Source organism: Sceloporus occidentalis, unplaced genomic scaffold (assembly GCF_023333645.1).
Source record: "Sceloporus occidentalis isolate IW3139 unplaced genomic scaffold, rSceOcc1.0.p SCAF_101, whole genome shotgun sequence".
NCBI classification, from domain to species: Eukaryota; Metazoa; Chordata; class Lepidosauria; order Squamata; family Phrynosomatidae; genus Sceloporus; species Sceloporus occidentalis.
In genome coordinates, this window is record NW_028317081.1 from 3,051,294 (window position 1) to 3,069,854 (window position 18,561).

The window sequence follows — 18,561 nt, forward strand, 5'->3', positions numbered from 1 at the left end:
CTTGATTTCGGTTATACCGATGCAGCTTTCACGGGAGGATATAACCCTTTTACGGTTTTTCAGACTGTTGCATGTATTTTGTGTGCCGTTTTTATTTATTTTTTCCCTTTCTTTGGTCCTGAGCGTCTCCTGGGTTTGAGTAGAGTTGCTATTTCTACGGCTAGAGTTTAAATTGCTGTTTTCTTTTCTTCGCCAGAAAATCCGTTTCGGTATGGAAGCTGAAGAGACGATGGGCTGCATCCAGGAATTCCCTGACCATTATAAAGTTATGATGGATAGGCTAAACGAGCAGCGCGAACTGGATCAATTTACCGACATCACTCTTATTGTGGACGGTATGTAACCTGTATAACACTGGCATTTTGCTTTAACCCTTCGAGAGCCAGCCAAGTCTCATTTTCCTGCACACACAAAAATTAACGGATACATCTATGTGCCTGAAACATTCTAGGTTTTGTTTAATTATCACAGCTTTTGATATGTCGGATACTTATGCCAAAGACATTTTTTCCCCATTCCATTAATGTAATAGAAGGTGCCCTTTGCCTTCTTCATATAATCTTATATCTATAGTTGTAACGTAAGGTTCATTTTAGACTAATTAGTACAATGGCAAAAACCCGTTTCTATGTGAAAATTCAATGACACGAGATGCCTCTTCATTGCTTGTTGCTTTCTGCTCGCTTATCTCACACTAAAAGGGTTAAACAGGAATGTAGTCCACTAAATCTCATCCTTCTTATATTTCTTTGTCCAGGGCATCAGTTTAAAGCGCACAAGGCCGTCCTAGCTGCCTGCAGTCACTTCTTTAACAAATTCTTTCAGGATTTCACTCAGGAACCGTTGGTTGAAATAGAAGGTATTTGTTTTTTTTTCATTTTATAGCATTACATTTTCTTTCCCTTCTACACTTTGCAAATTAGAACAGTAAAGACTAATGAGAAAGTGTTCTGGTGCTAAAGAAGCCAGAATGTTATATATATATATATATATATATAATCAAAACTGGGACAGTATATGTTAGTTACATGATAACTGAGTTTGCCGTCTCCCTTTAAAATCCAGAAAATTCTATTAAACAGAAATAATTGCATTATTTTCTAAATGAAGAGAGACAAAATCTAGTTTGAAACTATGTTGTATTTATCATCTATACTATTTGGGGTCAGGTATCAGGAAATCCATTATAAATTAACTTCACTTAAGAAATAATGTTTTTCTGTGTGTTTAAATTAGATTTTTATTCAGTTTGCCCAAACCACTCTTTTTATTAAATCCTGGTTGGTAATGTTTTTCGACCTAGGTGTTAGCAACACAGCCTTCCAGCATCTCATAGAATTCACGTACACCGCAAAACTGATGATCCAAGGCGAGGAGGAAGCCAGCGACATATGGAAAGCGGCAGAGTATCTTCAGATGCATGAAGCCATAAAAGCACTTGGGTTCAGGTACTGAGCAGATTTTATACGCAATAGCAAAACTTCAGACCGAGTGCTAGAATTTGAATCCTTACGTGGATAAGTTAGTGACAAGCTGTATTGTTGGAAGGACTGGCTTTTTTTACAGTACCAATTGGGGCAGATTTGCACAGGTTTCTTCAATACACTATCATGCCCTGCTTAAAGTTCTCTGTCACATTAAATATTTAGGCTAAACAAAAAAACTACTAAATATCATTAAAATACTGGTGACTTAATATGTAAAATATTCGTTGCTGGATCTTAAGACAGAAAGTTGTCCGGGACTGGTCGGTTCACCTAATGATATTGTCGGATATTGGCTTGACTCTACTTATGTATCTCTAGCGGGGAGATAATCCGTGTGCCTAAGGGTATATCTAGGCTGGCATTACACTTAATAATATTTCTCTCCCTAAAAGATTAATGATGCTGGTGAACTATTCCCTGCCGGCAACATAAGTCTATTAAGCTAAGTTACGGAAAACAACACGTAACCTAATGCACGTTTGGCAGGGACAGAGCCCTGCTTCGTCAAGGGTAATAATCCGTTGCCAATATTAAAACGCCAGGTATTTCAGTCAGTGCCTTGCTCCTTAATTTTTTGTGGGGGGGGGTCCACTGCAATTGCTGACGTCGCTTTAATGTTTGAACACTGCTACGATGCTCACTAAAAGAAATTCTGTATTGATAAGTCTGAAGAGACTGCGGTGGTTGTGTATACAAAAAAAACCTCTTACCAGAGAGCCCTTCATGTAGCATTCAGCAGAGCCGCTGTTGGATTTGACTGTAGGTGAGAATATCAAATAAACCATATCTTCAACGCCACCCCACCCCCCCCCCATTTGGCCTCTGTGCTATGAATATGATGTATGTAAGCCCATTTAGGAGTATGAGTTTGATTTTTCATATGTTATCTGCTCAGGGTCTGTGATTGAAATAGTTTCTGAAAGTAAGTGCTGTGTCTGACATGACTGGCTATTGTTGCATGTTTCTTCATTCTTCATTTCTAATGCATTTAATCATCTGTACTGACCAGGAGCAAAGAAAGCATAGTCATTCAGGAAAAAACTGAACCGGTGGAGGAGGAGGAGGAGGAGGAGGAGGAAGAAGAAGAAACTATAAAAACTTGGAAGATTACAGACAGTTCCAACATTATAACAGAAACCCTTCCCTCGGATGCTGAGCCTGTTGAAATAGAAGTGGAAATAGCAGAAGGTGCAATTGAATTAGATGGCCATGTTGAGACCATGGAAGAGGCAGTGTGCCCTGAGCAATCTGTGAAATATGTCCAGAGCACGGAGACATCAGATGACTCGGCCCTGGCCCTCTTGGCAGACATAACCAGCAAGTACCGCCAAGGGGAACAGAAAAGGGAACTGGAAGAAGAGGTTACGAGTGAAAGCGAAGCTGCCACCCAACAGGTCGAAGGCTATGAGTTAATGGCTGTCCATTTGTCACGTGCCAATGACTTGTTCCATTGTGATAAGTGTGGTCGTTCGTTTAAACTGTTTCACCATTTTAAGGAACATATAAAATCCCACAATGCTGAAACTTACCGGTGCAAAATATGCAATAAAAGATATGTGCGCGAGATTGCCTTGAAGCAGCACCTTACCTACTGTCACCTCGATGAGAACAATGCCGGCAAAAGACAAAGGCCATCAAAGAAAATACACGTGTGTCAGTACTGCGATAAGCAATTTGATCACTTTGGACATTTTAAAGAGCACCTGCGCAAACATACAGGTAACACTTCCTACTACTCTCACTATGCCTTCATGGAAAAGGCCAAAGGTTTTACTCTAAATTCTCTAAACCGATTATATTTTGAATATTTCTGGATCACTGATCACAGCATTTCAAAGATATTATAGAACATATTGCAGACAAAACGCTAAAAAAAAACATATTCTAAACCAGTTAGCTACATATAATTGTCATATGTGATAAAATACAGCTAAAATATTGAGTTCAATGTAATCCATATAGTTTTTATCAAGACCAGCCAGTGTTCGGAGAATCAGTGTTTGGGAAAAAAAATGCACCCTAAGCTAAATACCTAGAATTGATTACGATAACAATGTGCTATTTAGATAACCATTTTGATAAATAGGGAGAGTTCCATTACATCTTAAAAAGCAGGTAGATCCCTGGAAAAACCATTGTTAAAATGATATGTACCCATGCACTGCAAATAATCTCTAACTATTCTCAAGCAGTTTCCTGAGATGGCCTTATACAGACTTTAAAAATGTGGATTGTGTTGAAGCCACCTTTTTTTTTTATTATTAAAATCTTTTATTTATATAGCGCCAACAATTTAAGCAAAGCTGTAAACACTGTAAAGCTAGACACAGTTCATCACTGCAATGGTCCATTGCATTTAATATTTTTTTGCACTTGTGGGGCTTTTTTGTATGACGTATGGAAAAAAAACTCGGGTTTTGCATCAATGCCATTTTAACTCCTTCACAACCAATGATGTACCACTGCATTTGGCTTCCCTACTCAGGTCTCTTTTAGATTAATATAATAGTTCCATTTTTTTTCTTTACATGTACTTACTCAGCCATGGTTTCAAAGGTCTATTTTAAAGACACAGTTGTACTTCATATGTGGAAACAAGTGCAAAATAACATCAAGAAATCTTATATCCCTTTCAGTGTTCAGGCAATGGGAGATACGCATGGGAAACTGACCTTTTGAGTGTTAACGTATACAGTCATGTAAAAAACAAAGTACGCCCTCTTTGAATTCTACAGTTTTACATATCAGGACATAATAACAAGCTGTTCCTTAAAAGGTCTAACACTTAGGTAAATGCAACCTCGGATGAACACCACCACATGACATTGCACCGTGTCATGACTTATTCAACAAAAATAAAGCCAAAATGGAGAAGTAACGTGTAAAAACAAAAAGGAAAGACATCAACAACGATCTGAAAGAAGCAATTGTTGCTGTCCATCAATCTGGGGAGGGTTATAAGGCTCTTTCCAGACAATTTAAAGTACATCATTCTGCAGATTATTTAAAAGTGGGAAAACATTCAAGACAGTTGCAAACCACAAGGTTTCTGGAACAATGTCCTTTGGACAGAGGAGACCGAAGTGGAGGTGTTTGGCCATAATGCACAGCGTCACGTTTGGCGAAAACCAAAAGCAGCATATCAGCACTAACACCTCATGGCAACCATCAAGCACAGTGGTGGGCGGGAGATAATTTGAGTTTGTTCTGCAGCCACAGGACCTGGGAAGCTTGCAGTCATTGAGTCGACCATGATCTCCTTCATGTACCAATGTATTCTAGAGTCAAATGTGAGGCCATCTGTCTGACAGCTAAAGCTTGGCCGAAACTGGGTCATGCAACCTGACAATGATCCCACACCAAGGATCAATGATGAGCACACCAGGAAATCTACAACAGAATGGCTGAAAAAGAATAACGCTGTTGCAACACCCCAGTCAAAATCCTGACCTTAACCCAATGTGGCAGTACTTTAAGAAAGCCATGCATAAATAAATGGCCACTAACCTCAATGAACTGGAGCAAAGATTTAACAAAGAGTGGGCCAAAATTCTTCTACAATGATACGAGTGTCGGATAAAGTCATACAGAAAACTACTTCAAGTTATTGCTGCTAAAGGTGATTCTACAACCTATTGAATCATAAGATGTACTTTGTTTTTTCAAACAGGGCTTCTCCATTTTGGCTTTATTTTGTTGAATAAATCATGAAACTGTGCAATTTGTCATGTATTGTTGTTCATCTGAGGTTGTATTTACCTAATTTTAGACCTGCTAAGAAACGGGTGATTATGTCCTGATATGCAAGAGGGTGTATTCTTTTTCACATGTCTGTATAAGCTGCCCTGCATCCTGGTAACATTTGTGAATATACTGTTAGTGTTGTTCCTAATATTTGCTTACTGTGTTATGTAACATATTTAACCCCGTAACGACAACTGGCACAACATGGGGATAAAGGAGCTATGAAAGTGATCAACAATCACTTCCTTTGCTCAGCTGGTGTTGCTGAAATGCTTCACTATCGAGGCATTCAGCAACACCCAAAAAATGTTTTTGTTTTTTTTTAAAAAACGTGAGATCGGTCTCTGGAGCAATTCCATGTGCCGTATTGCTAGGCTGCTAAGATGACGTCGCCCTTTTGCTGGCCAGAACCAATGAACATAAAAAGCTTCGAAGAGGGTCTAGACCTCTGAGTTTCCCCTGCAGGCTGATCGTAGGTGTTGTGATCAGCAATGCAGGGCAGTGGAGCCATGTAATATATATATCTATAACGTATATATATCTATATCTCAAAACGTAAACAAAGCTAAAAATAGAGTAATTAAAAATAGATGTCAGTGATGTCACCATGACATAAGAGGAACCATCCGATTCCAAGGAAATGTAAAGTATATATATAATATATAATTTAAATGTAGGTGGCCACACACCTTGTACCTCACCCTGTACAAATAAACATTAAACAAAAAAAAAAAGTACAGAAATAAGAAAAAAATTGTGTAGAGTGGAAGGGGGCATTTTTATAAAATAGCAATACGTTACTTTGAAAAACAGTCCGGTCAGAAAGGGGTTTAGTATGTGATTTTTTTTTTTTATTTTTTTTTTATGGTTATTTTTTTGAAACCTTTTTTTTTGTTGTTTTTTTTATGTGGCTAGGAATACGATGAGTCCACCACCTCGTGTGTTGGAGGCGTTGTCCCTTTCTGCCGGCAGCGTGCAGGAGAGATACCTGGTTCTATTGGGTAGAGTTCAGCAAACCCACCCGTCCTCTCGTTACTGCGAAAGGGGGCACGGAATTAAGTGTTGCAACTGAACCCATCCTTTGGGCCAGCCTCTTCTCTCTCTTTACCCATTAGTCTGCCTCTTTATCTAATTTTCTTTCCCCTTCCCCCCCCCCCCTTTTTTTTTTTGTGCCATGCCTTTGCCCCTTTCTCTGTCTCTTCCCTTTCGATCCTACCCCATAACCTTACCAGGTCAATTAATACACCTCGACATGGGCTCCCTCTCGCTGCACTTTGAAATGAATCCTACTAACTACTGGTTATTACAAGCGTAAGAGCTTCAAAATTGTTTGTAGTTGGATTGTATATTGGATGCTGATCCTTCCTACCCCAATTATGTATCCTTACCTGTGGTAGAAGATGAACCTCTGAGGCTGCTCTCCTCCGTGGTCAGACGATTCTTGCCCTTGATTGTCAGCGAGTCGGTGTCGGGAAAGCTCTCCTACTGAATTAAATGCGATCGCTTTCAGCGATTGTGTACGGGGTCTAAAGACACCTGCCCCCATCTTTCCGCAAGCAACTGGTGGCAAGTACATCGCGTGCAGGGAGATTTGTTTAGCCAAACACGTTTCCTTCGTAGAAAATTGCTGAATGCTGGGAGGGGGTAAATGCACATTGGAAGATTGTGCAGAATTCCTCCAAGGGGCCGCACCACATACATTTAAAATGACCTCTAACCTGATATGTTCATTAACATGCTTGTGATGGCTGAAGTGCCGCTTTAGAAGACCTCATACCACAAAGCACGTGGCAAGATGGTGATTTGTGGAAGAACTTGGTGTTACGGGGAGGGCTGGATGGTTGGAAATGGGAATTAAAGAGTCATTTTCAGGAGAAATAGAAACATTGTGAATATAAAAAGGTAAACCTTTCATAAAAAAAAGTCCCAAAAATAAAAAATGTTGTACTTATACAGGAAAATGTATAATAAGACATAACCTGAATTAATAAACTTGTCTGCAGGTCTAGTTAAGAGCTTCAATACCCTTTTCAATCTTGAATGTTGCTTGGCGTAGTTGGAAGAGTAGGAAAGAAGAAAGCTGGTTTACCAATCCGCTCGCTGTTTTGATGATGCGGGTTGAAATTATCTTTTAGAATGATGTATAATTTTGCTTGGAAAATGCAGTTACAGTTCAATTCCCTTGAAAACTCCAGTGTAAATGCCTGGCGGTTCACTGGAACTTTACGAATCTGAGTTTTGAAGTATGAAATTTATACTGTTTGTGTGTTTTCTACATTACATGTAATTTGTCTTCTTAACAGGTGAAAAGCCATTTGAATGTACTAACTGCCACGAGCGCTTTGCCAGGAACAGTACTCTGAAATGTCACTTGTCGGCTTGTCAGTATGGAGTTGGTGCCAAGAAGGGAAGGAAGAAGTTGTATGAATGTCAGGTAACAAAATGTTTGTGTACTTCTTTAAACGTTCCTCCCTTGCAGGTGTTACGGCTCTCGTAGTTCTAGCGATTTGGGAGACGTTCCACAATGGTGACCGGGGGAGAATTATCCCTTTACTGTAGAAGTGCCTTCTTTATTGTACAAAAAAAGACTGCAACAATCTTATGGATGAGGGCATCAAAGTCAGCCTTTATAAACAATATTGTTTTTTTTGTGTCGTATTCTCTGCATAAAGATCTCTGCTATCCAAAAGTATGGCAATAATAGTTTGTTGCTCTGAGAGACAGTATGATTTAGAATCTTTTGTGACCCGTGATTTAGTTGTTAATGGAATCCATACGTCTCATACAAAACCATGCTTTACGGAATGAAGTGATTTGTTTTAGTCCAGTTAAGATGTTCAAGTTGTTTTGATAGTTGGCCTTGCGCATTGAGAAAGTAGCTCAGTTTGGGGGTCGCCATTAATAAACATGGTGGCACTAGATGTACTTTGATCGAATAATATAATTTTAATAATGATGACCAAAAGGAGGCCTTAGTACAAATTGAATGAAGTTGAATTAAAAAAAAAAAAAAAATTGTCTTGGGTTATACAGCTTGAGTATCCTTTATCTGAAATGATAAATTTGGATAAGGTGTCTGACCTCTTCTGAAGTCAGTGGACTCTTTCCACTTCTAGTCTGTTAGTCAGGCTGCCCCGGGGCATTTCCGCGTGTGGAAAGTCTGAACAACTAATTGGACGTGGGTGAGATCTGTTATCCGAAATTATCCCTTATCTGAAATACTTCTGGTGCCAAGCATTTCAGATACCTGTTTTTGGTAAAATAAAATATTGTAATTGCTACAATGTTTCTCTTTTTCAGGTTTGCAATAGCGTCTTTAATAGCTGGGACCAGTTTAAAGACCACCTGGTGCTTCACACAGGGGATAAGCCGAACCATTGCACGCTGTGTGATTTGTGGTTTATGCAAGGCAGCGAGCTAAGGAAGCATCTACAAGAGGCGCATAATATTGCCGAACGAATTGTGACAGAGGTTGTGCTTCCGACTGAAACTGGAGAGGGGGAATCTGTAGCATCGATGACATTTGTGGAGCAGGTGGAACAAGTCCATGTGGTGCCTGTAGATCAAGTTATACAGGTGCAGGTGGATCCCCCCCATTTAACAGTGGGTCATTTACATCAGGATCTGCTTGAAGTCAACCAAGTAAAAGGAACACATATATTGGATCTCCAGGCACAGGTACACATGGGCCATATTGCAGTGGAGCATCTTCAGATAGATCCGGGAACCGAGGTGCATGTCGAGGAAGTACATGTTGAGCATGTAAATCAGATACACATGGAGGAGGTGGAGACGGAACTCCTTGATGAGTCCAGTATACAGCACATGGAGCAAACCATTGAACAGGATGGCTCATGCCAAGCGGAGGAAGTAGAACTTCATCAAATTGTGCACACAGAAGGAGACAGTGTACAGTTTAGACAAATTGAAATGGCACACATTGCGCCAACAGCTGAGTAGCACCTTGAACTGCCCGATGCTAAAATGATAAAACAATCCAAAAAATGATTCAACAATGTTAAGTATTGTGTAGAGTTTTTTTTGCTGCATTGGCAGAGGACATGTTGGACCGCGGCCCAGTCCTGTCTGCTATATGATGCCCTAGCACTCTGTACAAAAGACTATGGAACCCACTTCATAGGAAGCTATACATAATGCAAAATAATATTGCTCTGGAAACCTATACTTGTGTGTTTGTTTTGTTTTTTATAAATAATATAACTCGGCAGTGGCTGCAAGCAGTAAGCTTCCTATGAGAAAAAAAAACTTGCGTCCAAGCTACATAAAGTAGAATGCTCGCCACTTTTGGTTTGTTGAGCTTGTCCTTCGGGTTCACAATCCAGTTGAATATCAGATCACTGGTTTGTGACTGTTGTTTAGGCCCCTGGAGAATTATTTTCTCCGACATGGCAGAATAATCATCCATTCGTACGCAGTTCTGTAGCATGCAGAGACCCCTTTCTCCCATGCACTTCAGACAAAGCTCTTTATGCGCATCAATTGAAAACAAAAGTAGAAGTTAGTTGTAGTCCTTAAACATCAATGTGCAAAAGCAACCGCACTTTCAGCTTATGAACAAAAATACCTCTAAAACCATATTTTTTTCTGAATCTGGGCTCCATATGTTTTTTAGTTCAGTTTTTTCATCAGTTTCCTTTGGCTTTAGCTGCTTCCAGCCTTTCCAGTATCCACCAACAGTGAGGGGACCAAGTTTGAATTATTTATCGGGCATAATTACAATGTGTACAGAAAAAAGCCTTTGTTTGCTAAGCAGTCTCCAGATTTCAGGTATTTGTAGTTTGTATTTTAAAATGAATTCCAAATTCGATTTTTTTTTTTCTTTTTTTTTTTTTTTTCTTCATTTTGCAAAACCGTCGGCCTCTAGCGCTGTTGCCTGTTGTGGTACAAATTGTTCAAATGCATGTATGCTGAAAATACTTAATGTATAAAATCCAAGTACAAAAAAACCCCAAGTTTGTTATTTGACATTCAGCAAGAAAATATCATTATTAGTTGTATTTGTATATGGAAGCCATATTCTCGCATACTGCATTTTTAATACGTTAATTATTTTCCATATTCTGGTTATCACCGGTCCATCGTCCTCGGCTAGGCTGCCCAACGCATTGCACTGAAGCCAGCTTAACAGACCTGCATGTTATGGCGCTTTGATAACAGATGTATAGCATGCTTAGAATAACGCAACTGGGATACAAACACAACAGGTAACGATTCATGGGTTTGCTGCGGGGGTCCCTGTCTGATGTCTCCAATCTCATGTACTGGAGACTAGTTAGAACCTGTATTTATTTTACCTATAATAAGGCTGAGATTGAATTATTGTCTATACCTACCTTTCTTTTCTATACTACCGCTTCCAACTGTTGCCCTCGGAACTGGCAAACTTTTTTTTTAATGCATAGGAACAATAAACAGATTATACATCTGTAGTCCTTGGTAACGTATTTAATTTGGTGCCGGCTATTCATTTCAGAATCCAAAGTATTCGTATTGTAGTTTTTTTCTTTTTCTTTTGTAACATCTTTATTTACAAAATATGAATTCCTGTGGATAAATTGTACAAAAGAAGTTAGCAGGCTCCTGTTTTATGGAGACTTTTTTACTACCCCTTATGTATCTTTTGTTGCTGTATGAAAACCTCAAGCCATAATAATATACCAGTGCTAAAAAATGGGTTTAATAGAATTGTAAATATTTTAATCCATAAAACTGGATAATAAAAAAGATACAATCTTGTTTCACATTGTCTATTTCTTTGTCTACACAGCTAAATATCCTATTAAAGCAGTGGAGTGCTGCATTAATCCATGTTTTTCAGGAAAACCAGTAGGGTTTCGTTTAGGAGTGGCTGCATTGCTGGTCCCCAGTATATGCGTGTGTTTCCCTGATGCTCCCATTTTGTGTTTAATGTGGTGCGGCATTGGGTATAAATGTCACATAATTACTGGCTGCCTCGCAGATGGCTTCCCCGTGGTAGAGGATGGTAGCAATAGATCACAGATGCAAAAATATATTCCTATAATTCCTGGTTTATTATTTTATCTCACAATCTACAATGTTTTGTCAGATCACCATATAAAACCCTGTCATTTTTATGACAATTCCCTTTAAGCTGTGATTTGCCTTGGGAAGTACATGCGCTAGATTCAAATTTGTCATGCTTGGGTAGTGAGATAATCATTCAGGCGAAAAAACACAGAATGCAGCATTTTAACGTAACCCGCGGCTTGTGTAGAAAAGAACAAATTTCTAAAATATATATGAATAACCAACAGCTTTTTCCTAAAATTATGATGTCACAGTTCATACCGTATGTTACCTGAAGTATTAGGTATTGGCAATTACTGATGGTAAGTACCGTATTCTTTCTCCCATTTCACACGACACACACTTTGTGTAAAATGCACAGTTGAAACCATGATGCATGTTTTAACACATTGGTAAATGTACATAGACGATACTTCTCTACCGCTATCTGCTGGTGTTCCTCAGAGCCCAGTTTTTGGGCCTCTGCTCATCTCCGTCTACACCTCTTCACTTGGACAATTCACATCTTCCTTTGGTTTCTAATACCGCCTATATGCACCCTAATCTAAATCACCTCTGCTGACCTTTCACCCTCTCCTCTAACTCACCTCACCGACTGTCTTTCTGGAATTGGGTCATGCATGGCTTCCCGTTACCTGAAGCTCAACATCTCTTGGACTGAGTATATGGTAATCCTGCCATCTTCTCTCTCCACAACTCTGACATCTGTTGATAACTCCCACTATTCAACCAACAGACCAAGTGTCGCACTTGACTCTTCCCTCTCCTTCATGTGTCGCAAATCCCACCACCTTCCCCTGAAAAACATACCCTCCAGTTTCAAATTCCAACTCCTGGCCTACCGAGCCCTCAACTCCGCACCCCCTTATCTCTCCCCTCCTATCCAAATATACCCATAACCGCCCTCTTCGCTCCTCTCATGACCTCCTACCATCGTTACCTCTCCCCACTCCCGCATTCATGATTTCACCCATGCTGCACCCCTTCTCTGGGATTCCCTTCCTCGTTCTGTCAGATTTTCTCTGTTGTTCACAGATTTCAAGCGCTCTTTAAAAAAGAACAAAAAAAAAACCCACCTCTTTCAAGAAGCGTTTCCTCATAACACTCAGCCAGCACCCTGTCTACGCCATCTGGACAAACAATAACCTTAACAACTCATCCCCATCCAAGCCATCCTTCCATACTGTCTCACCTCCCCTCATCCACTGAATAGATTGTAAGCTCGGAGGAGCAAGTCACAAGGTATCTAACTGTGCTTTTTATGTACCGGTAATTAAGCTAATTATATTCCAATTTTAGTGTCATACTTTCCAGATATGTACAATTAACACTTGTTTCCCTTTTCCATCACGGCTATCTGTAAATCCAGCTTGGTAAGGATCATGTTGAGATATAAATAAGTGTTGTGAGCAAAGAGGGATCAGATCTTAGTACCTATAGCATACGGCTTGAATGCCTACTTATAGCTTTCTATGTATGGCTGGAACTAATTGGATTAATGGTAAGTGCATTAAGCATTAGCGCAAGTGATGCAGACAAAATGGGAATAATCGGTTATGTTAAAAAAAAGAAAAAACAATTTCAAGGTTAAATCATATATATCCTATTAAAGGTTAAAAATACTAATGTGGCATTTGTATAGGGATATTTAAAAAAAAAAAGGTATAACGCTGTATATACAGTTCAGATTGTTTGTTTGTTTTTTTATTCTCAATCGTTAATCTCATCTTTTTATTACTCAATGATCAATTCCGTATTGTACCACCAGGTGGCACTGGATTGTCATCAGGATGAGTGACCTCGACATGCTATAAAGCAGTGGTTCTCAACCTTCCTAATGCCGCGACCCTTTTATACAGTTCCTCATGTTGTGGTGACCCCCAACCATAAAATTATATAATTATATATTGTGAAATGTGTTTTCCGATGGTCTTAGGCGACCCCCAAAGGGGTCGCGACCCACAGGTTGAGAACCGCTGCTAATAAAGGAAGCGATAACAGGTGATCCCTGTAATGTCAAACAAGAATCCGCTTAACATCGTATATACCACACAAGGTCTAGCAGGTTAGAGTGCCATTGGCTTGGATGGCCCATCACTGGGTTCAAGCGTGAATCTGCACATGGCCCTGGGACCTATGTGACGTTCTGCTAAGTTTACTGAAACAAACAAAGTTGGTAGCAAGGCCAGACTTTATAGTCTCATGTTACTTTGGTCAAGTTCACATTGGCCACAAATTCGTGCTAGGAGACCTCGCTTTTCACGCTTGTATGAGTCTGGTTCATCTTGTTGGTTAAAAAAAGCAAAATGAGTCTGCAACAGACACATCCTTGCTCATATAATTAATATTGTCTTACAAAGAAAACACGGTTTCTGATGCAAAATTTTCTCCGTATGATCTCTTCAACGTTCATCTTACAAATGCTGGTATTATTTGTTGGAGGCATAACTTTTTTTTTAGTCTGCATACACTGTATTTACTTTGTTCTTCTATGATCAACGATAAAGACTGCTGAACATGGTTGCAGAAGAATGGTTGGCATATCTATACTCCTGTGATCATATGGATATTGGTGTCGCTTAATAGTGCATACAGTTTTGTTATCTTGTAGTCTATGACAAGTCAATTTTAAAATAGTTACAAGCAAACTTATAGATCACCATAAATGTAACCCTTGCGCACTACCTCAGTGCCAATAGAACACTAGCATGGGTTGGGGCTTAGGGGCAATGCTGAGGGTATCTGAAACACTATAGTTTGCTATAGGAAAGGGTAGGGAGCTTTATATATATATATATATATATATATATATATATATATATATATTTCATTGTACAGCGCTATGGAATATGATGGCGCTATATAAAACAAGCAATAATGATGAGATCATCAAGAGATACAACGCAAACTCATTGTTACTATATAATCTATACCAGTCTGGCAAAACCAGTTTGTTACGTAACTGGCCTGCTGGTGAAAGTCATAAATCGGATATATTTTCGATTAAGTAAATCCTAAAGTTTTAAAAAGGGTTAAGATTAAGGGGAAGCTAAGAAATCCACCTTACCCTCCACCTGAAATAGCTACTGTGAACTGCATCCTCTAATTCCTTCTGGTTGTCATGGTAACTAAGCTACACATCCCTCCCTCTCCAAGCTCAGCCTCAGGGGGAAGGGGTCTGCTGTCAGCCACCCTCCTTCTGGCAGACGCACAGTCCCCATTCCGGAGAGATCCTCCCTTTCCATTCTAGAATGGATGGATTTGTAAATGGGCAAAACAGCTGCCAAATGATCAGGAGCAACATCCACAGCGCATGAAAACAGATCACCCAGCGTTATGACTGAATGTGATGTCTGCCTCGGAGGTGCTGCAGAGACCCCCACAGCAGCAGGTAAGGGTCCTGAGAGATGATGTTCCCTGCATACAGTTACCCATCACAGGTAGACTCTAGATTGTAAGCTCCTTTGAGCAGGGCCCTCCTCACCTGTTGTTTCTGTATGTCATCTTATGTTATCTTCCAATTGTTATGTGCCATCTACCCTTTGTACAGCGCTTCGGAATCCGAGGGCGCTATAAATAATAATGCTGGCAGCCGCTGTGGGGTCCAGAGGATACACCAGAAAAGCTTAAGTTTTAGATTTTATGTCTGATTTTGGGAGAATCTATCGGTACCCGTCACTACAATCAATTCCTATGCATTTAAGGATAACTGTGCATTAAAAAAGCTTAACATTTGCATATTCTTGATGAGTTGTCATTTTCGGGGATTGTTACATGTTACTAACCCTTCGATTGTGTGCGTCTTGATGCATCAAACAACAAATGGTTAAAATATATTCAATTAAGCTGATCACAGAAGACTGCTGATCTGTAGTAGGTTTTTGGGGTATTAGGAGTCCCCTATGGAGTTGCTGTTACGGATTCTGTCCCAATATCTGGAGATATGTCGTGTGTAAGTGAATTATTTTGTGAAAAGCTCTTTTGGAGATTTTCTGCTTCATTAAGATGCTGTCTCAGGATCCCGCCTGCAAAGGGTGTTTTTGGTTTGCTGGATTGTGGAATATATGAGAATTTATATTTAATATTATATATTCTCTATAATATAACTGTATATTCTGTGTATTTAATTTTTCACCATTCGTATGTTTTGCTGGGAACACTTTATTTGCCATGTGACTGAAAAGTAGGCACTGATTGGTTGTTCAATAGAAAATTAGAAAAAAAAGTTTGTTTTAAATGTGTCTAAAACGCATACTAGAAAGCGGAATTAAGGGGACAGTTTAGTGTATCTTGACAGCCCACAGAAGAAGTATTTTAATATGCATTCATCAAAAATGGAAAAAGACATTTACTTAATGTAGAATCTGCAGCCCTGCTGCTGAAGCTGCCCTTCTCCTCCATGCTCTGACTTATTGGCTGCCTGATGTAGACTCCATCAGCATCTTTCACCGAGCCAGCGCTGGAGCTGACGAGTACATCACATGCAGGGATGGGTGTTTGGTCAAATGTATCTCCTGCACAGAAAATGCCTAGGGGTGGGGAAAGGGGCAAATGTATATAGAAGCAACCCACAGAATCCCCGTTTGCAATGGGGACGCCATGAAAATGTAAAGGGGCCATTCGGCTATGGCGTGCGTAAAGTGCATATGGTGGCTGGAGTCCCCTTTTAATGTTTTGTCGAAGTGCAGGACATCGCACGGTATATTCCACCCTACTGAATGCAGGCATGGTCCTAAAAACATTACTCTTCGATGCTGTATCGCAAACCTCCTATACTCATCATAAAGCGACTCCATATTTATATTATTATGAACGATGCTCTATTGCATATCCATACATTATTAGCACATCTGCTCCAGATCAGATTTCCGGAATTAGCGCATCGCTATTACTTAGATGCCATTAGAGACGTCTCAGGAGTTGCGGTAATCTTATGACGCGCTGGAAAGGCAGATAATTTGTCGCCATTTGTAGAATGTGATACTTTGTATAACGTTTCAGTGTCTGATTCAAAGTCATTTTGCCGAAAATGTCTGTTTTGTGCACAGTGGGCAACTATGAATGTTTCCCTTTCTAATTATTTTGCGCCCAAGATGTAAAGACTTTGCTTAATGTGATAAAGAAAAATCTAGAACGTGGTGTAGCAAATCATGGTGTACTTCTGGAAAAGCAAGTACTAATTCCAGACTAATGGTGGACAAAGTATGTTGGGGTCATTTGGATTATAGAAACATTTGGCAGAAGAAAGAACCATCTAGTCTGCTTATTGTTTCCTTTTGATGTAAAAAACATTTAAACTTATGTTCAAAGATCTCACTGGGTTCAAGAGACACCAAATTGTAGAGTATTTATTTTTAAATATTTTTTCACAATGATATTTTTTTATTATTTTGATTAAATGAGATTCGGTCATTCTTCCAAATTTCTCTACTCTTGTTAATGTAGTAGGACACATTTTGGAACTTTTGGATTTTGTGATTAACAGACTCTCATTTCTGATGAAATTACAATTCTTCTATGTTTCTCAAGGGGGTTAACTTTTGAGGTAACTTTTTTGCTCTTAAACACATTATCTCACTGACTTAGCTATACCGGGGCTGGCTGTACATAACCATATCTGGAAACTCTCCAGGGTTGACCCGGAGTCTCCGGTGTAGCCCTTCTTCCCAGAGTCTCCGAGCCGCTAATTTTTCTCTGGTACCAGGAGCGGTGTTTAGCTGTGTCCACTCTGAATCCATCATTACATGGCTAGCCCCGCCCCTCAATTTACTAACCACGCCCATCACATGGCTAGCCATGCCCCCTTTGTGAAGCCACTCCCCCGCAAGAAGGGGAGAGCTCCTAGTAGCCAAGGTATGTATATAGCGGAGTGAAGTTTGTTGGTTGCAGCATAAACTCTGTTAAGTTATTAAAATTACTTAATAAAAATATTAAAAACAGTTTACAACCATGTGCATACATGCAGGAAATGCATTAAAGTCCACAATTCCATGACCCAAACAAGCTTATAGTTTTGGAAAGTTTACACTGAGTGTTTACAGACTTTCAAAAATATATTTCGCCAAGAAATACTAAAAAAAAGGAAATATTGAACTAACTCACCAAGATATCCAAGTAACAGCATAGGTGTAATTCTGAAAATTATACGGTGTGTTTGAAGGGGAACGTTGTGATTCCCAAACATGGAATTTTAGACCCACTGATTCACTAAGTCATGTAGCTCCCAAAGAATACACATTAGCAAGAAGCTGTTTATAGGTAGTCCTCATATTACATGGACTCAACAGCTATTCACACATACATTTTAGACCAAATCTCAAGTTACATCATGACATATTTGGAATGACATCATACTCCCTTCTTGTTATTAGAGTTTTTAACAATGTACTGGACAATTAAGTTAACTGTGTATTATAGGCAGTAATGTTAAGATCAGTATTTGACACATGGCGTCTTTATTAAGAATTGTTCCCTGGGTGAGATTCTCTTAGTGGCCAGTTGTACCTGCTGCAATGTATTAGAAGTGGAAGTCTGTGCAGACATTGACACAGACTCAACTAGTGATTCTTCTTACCTGGTCTGTGCACGCTGGAATATGAGGAGATTGCAATAGGGTTTGGGGGGGGGCAAACACCAGAAGCGAGAAAGATTTCATAAATGTAATCACATTTTACACAATTCCGGGGCTATACCTGAAAAGCAGTACTCCAAGAAGCAAGAATAAAGCAGATGAATTCGCGAAGAAAGAGAGTTGCAGATACTCTTCTCCTTCTCCAAAGATCTGTCTGCAGTATTTTGGCTTCATGGAGTACTTTTGTAATAGGGCGTAGACGCTCCACTCTTTTGAGGAAGTTGTTATGCGGGACCTAGGACAACACGGATTATGCACCCACAATGCAGAGACGGTAGCGTAGCACAGCACAACGGGTATTGGAAGTTCCACAGTCGAGGCAGGCAGCACAGGAGCAAGGTCAATATACAAGCCAAAGTCGGGGCAGGCAGCACAGGATCGAAGTCAGAAAACAAAGCCAAGGTCAGGAACACGTAGATCAATCAGAATAACTCACGATAACCCAGAGATACACAACAGTGACTCTTTGAACGGGCAATGAACTAATGGGACAGATGGTTTAAATAGGAAGAATGGCGGGAAACACCATAGCAACCAAAAAGAAACAACATAAGAAGACGTCATCGCGACCGGCGCACACTAATGGCGTCGGCGCGAAAAATAAATAAACAAACCGGCATCTGCGTGTGC

The 18,561-nt window shown here is 39.7% G+C and overlaps 1 protein-coding gene across 1 annotated transcript; it reads left to right on the top strand.

Annotated features, from left to right (window-relative positions):
- The first annotated feature begins 211 nt into the window (after window positions 1–211).
- Window positions 212–9,191, top strand: LOC149283990 (zinc finger and BTB domain-containing protein 35-like). The gene is made up of 6 exons (XM_089497312.1): window positions 212–335; window positions 758–859; window positions 1,304–1,448; window positions 2,497–3,206; window positions 7,535–7,665; window positions 8,532–9,191. The coding sequence occupies exons 1-6, from the start codon at window positions 212–214 to the stop codon at window positions 9,189–9,191; spliced, it is 1,872 nt and encodes a 623-aa protein (XP_089353438.1).
- Window positions 9,192–18,561: the final 9,370 nt, after the last annotated feature.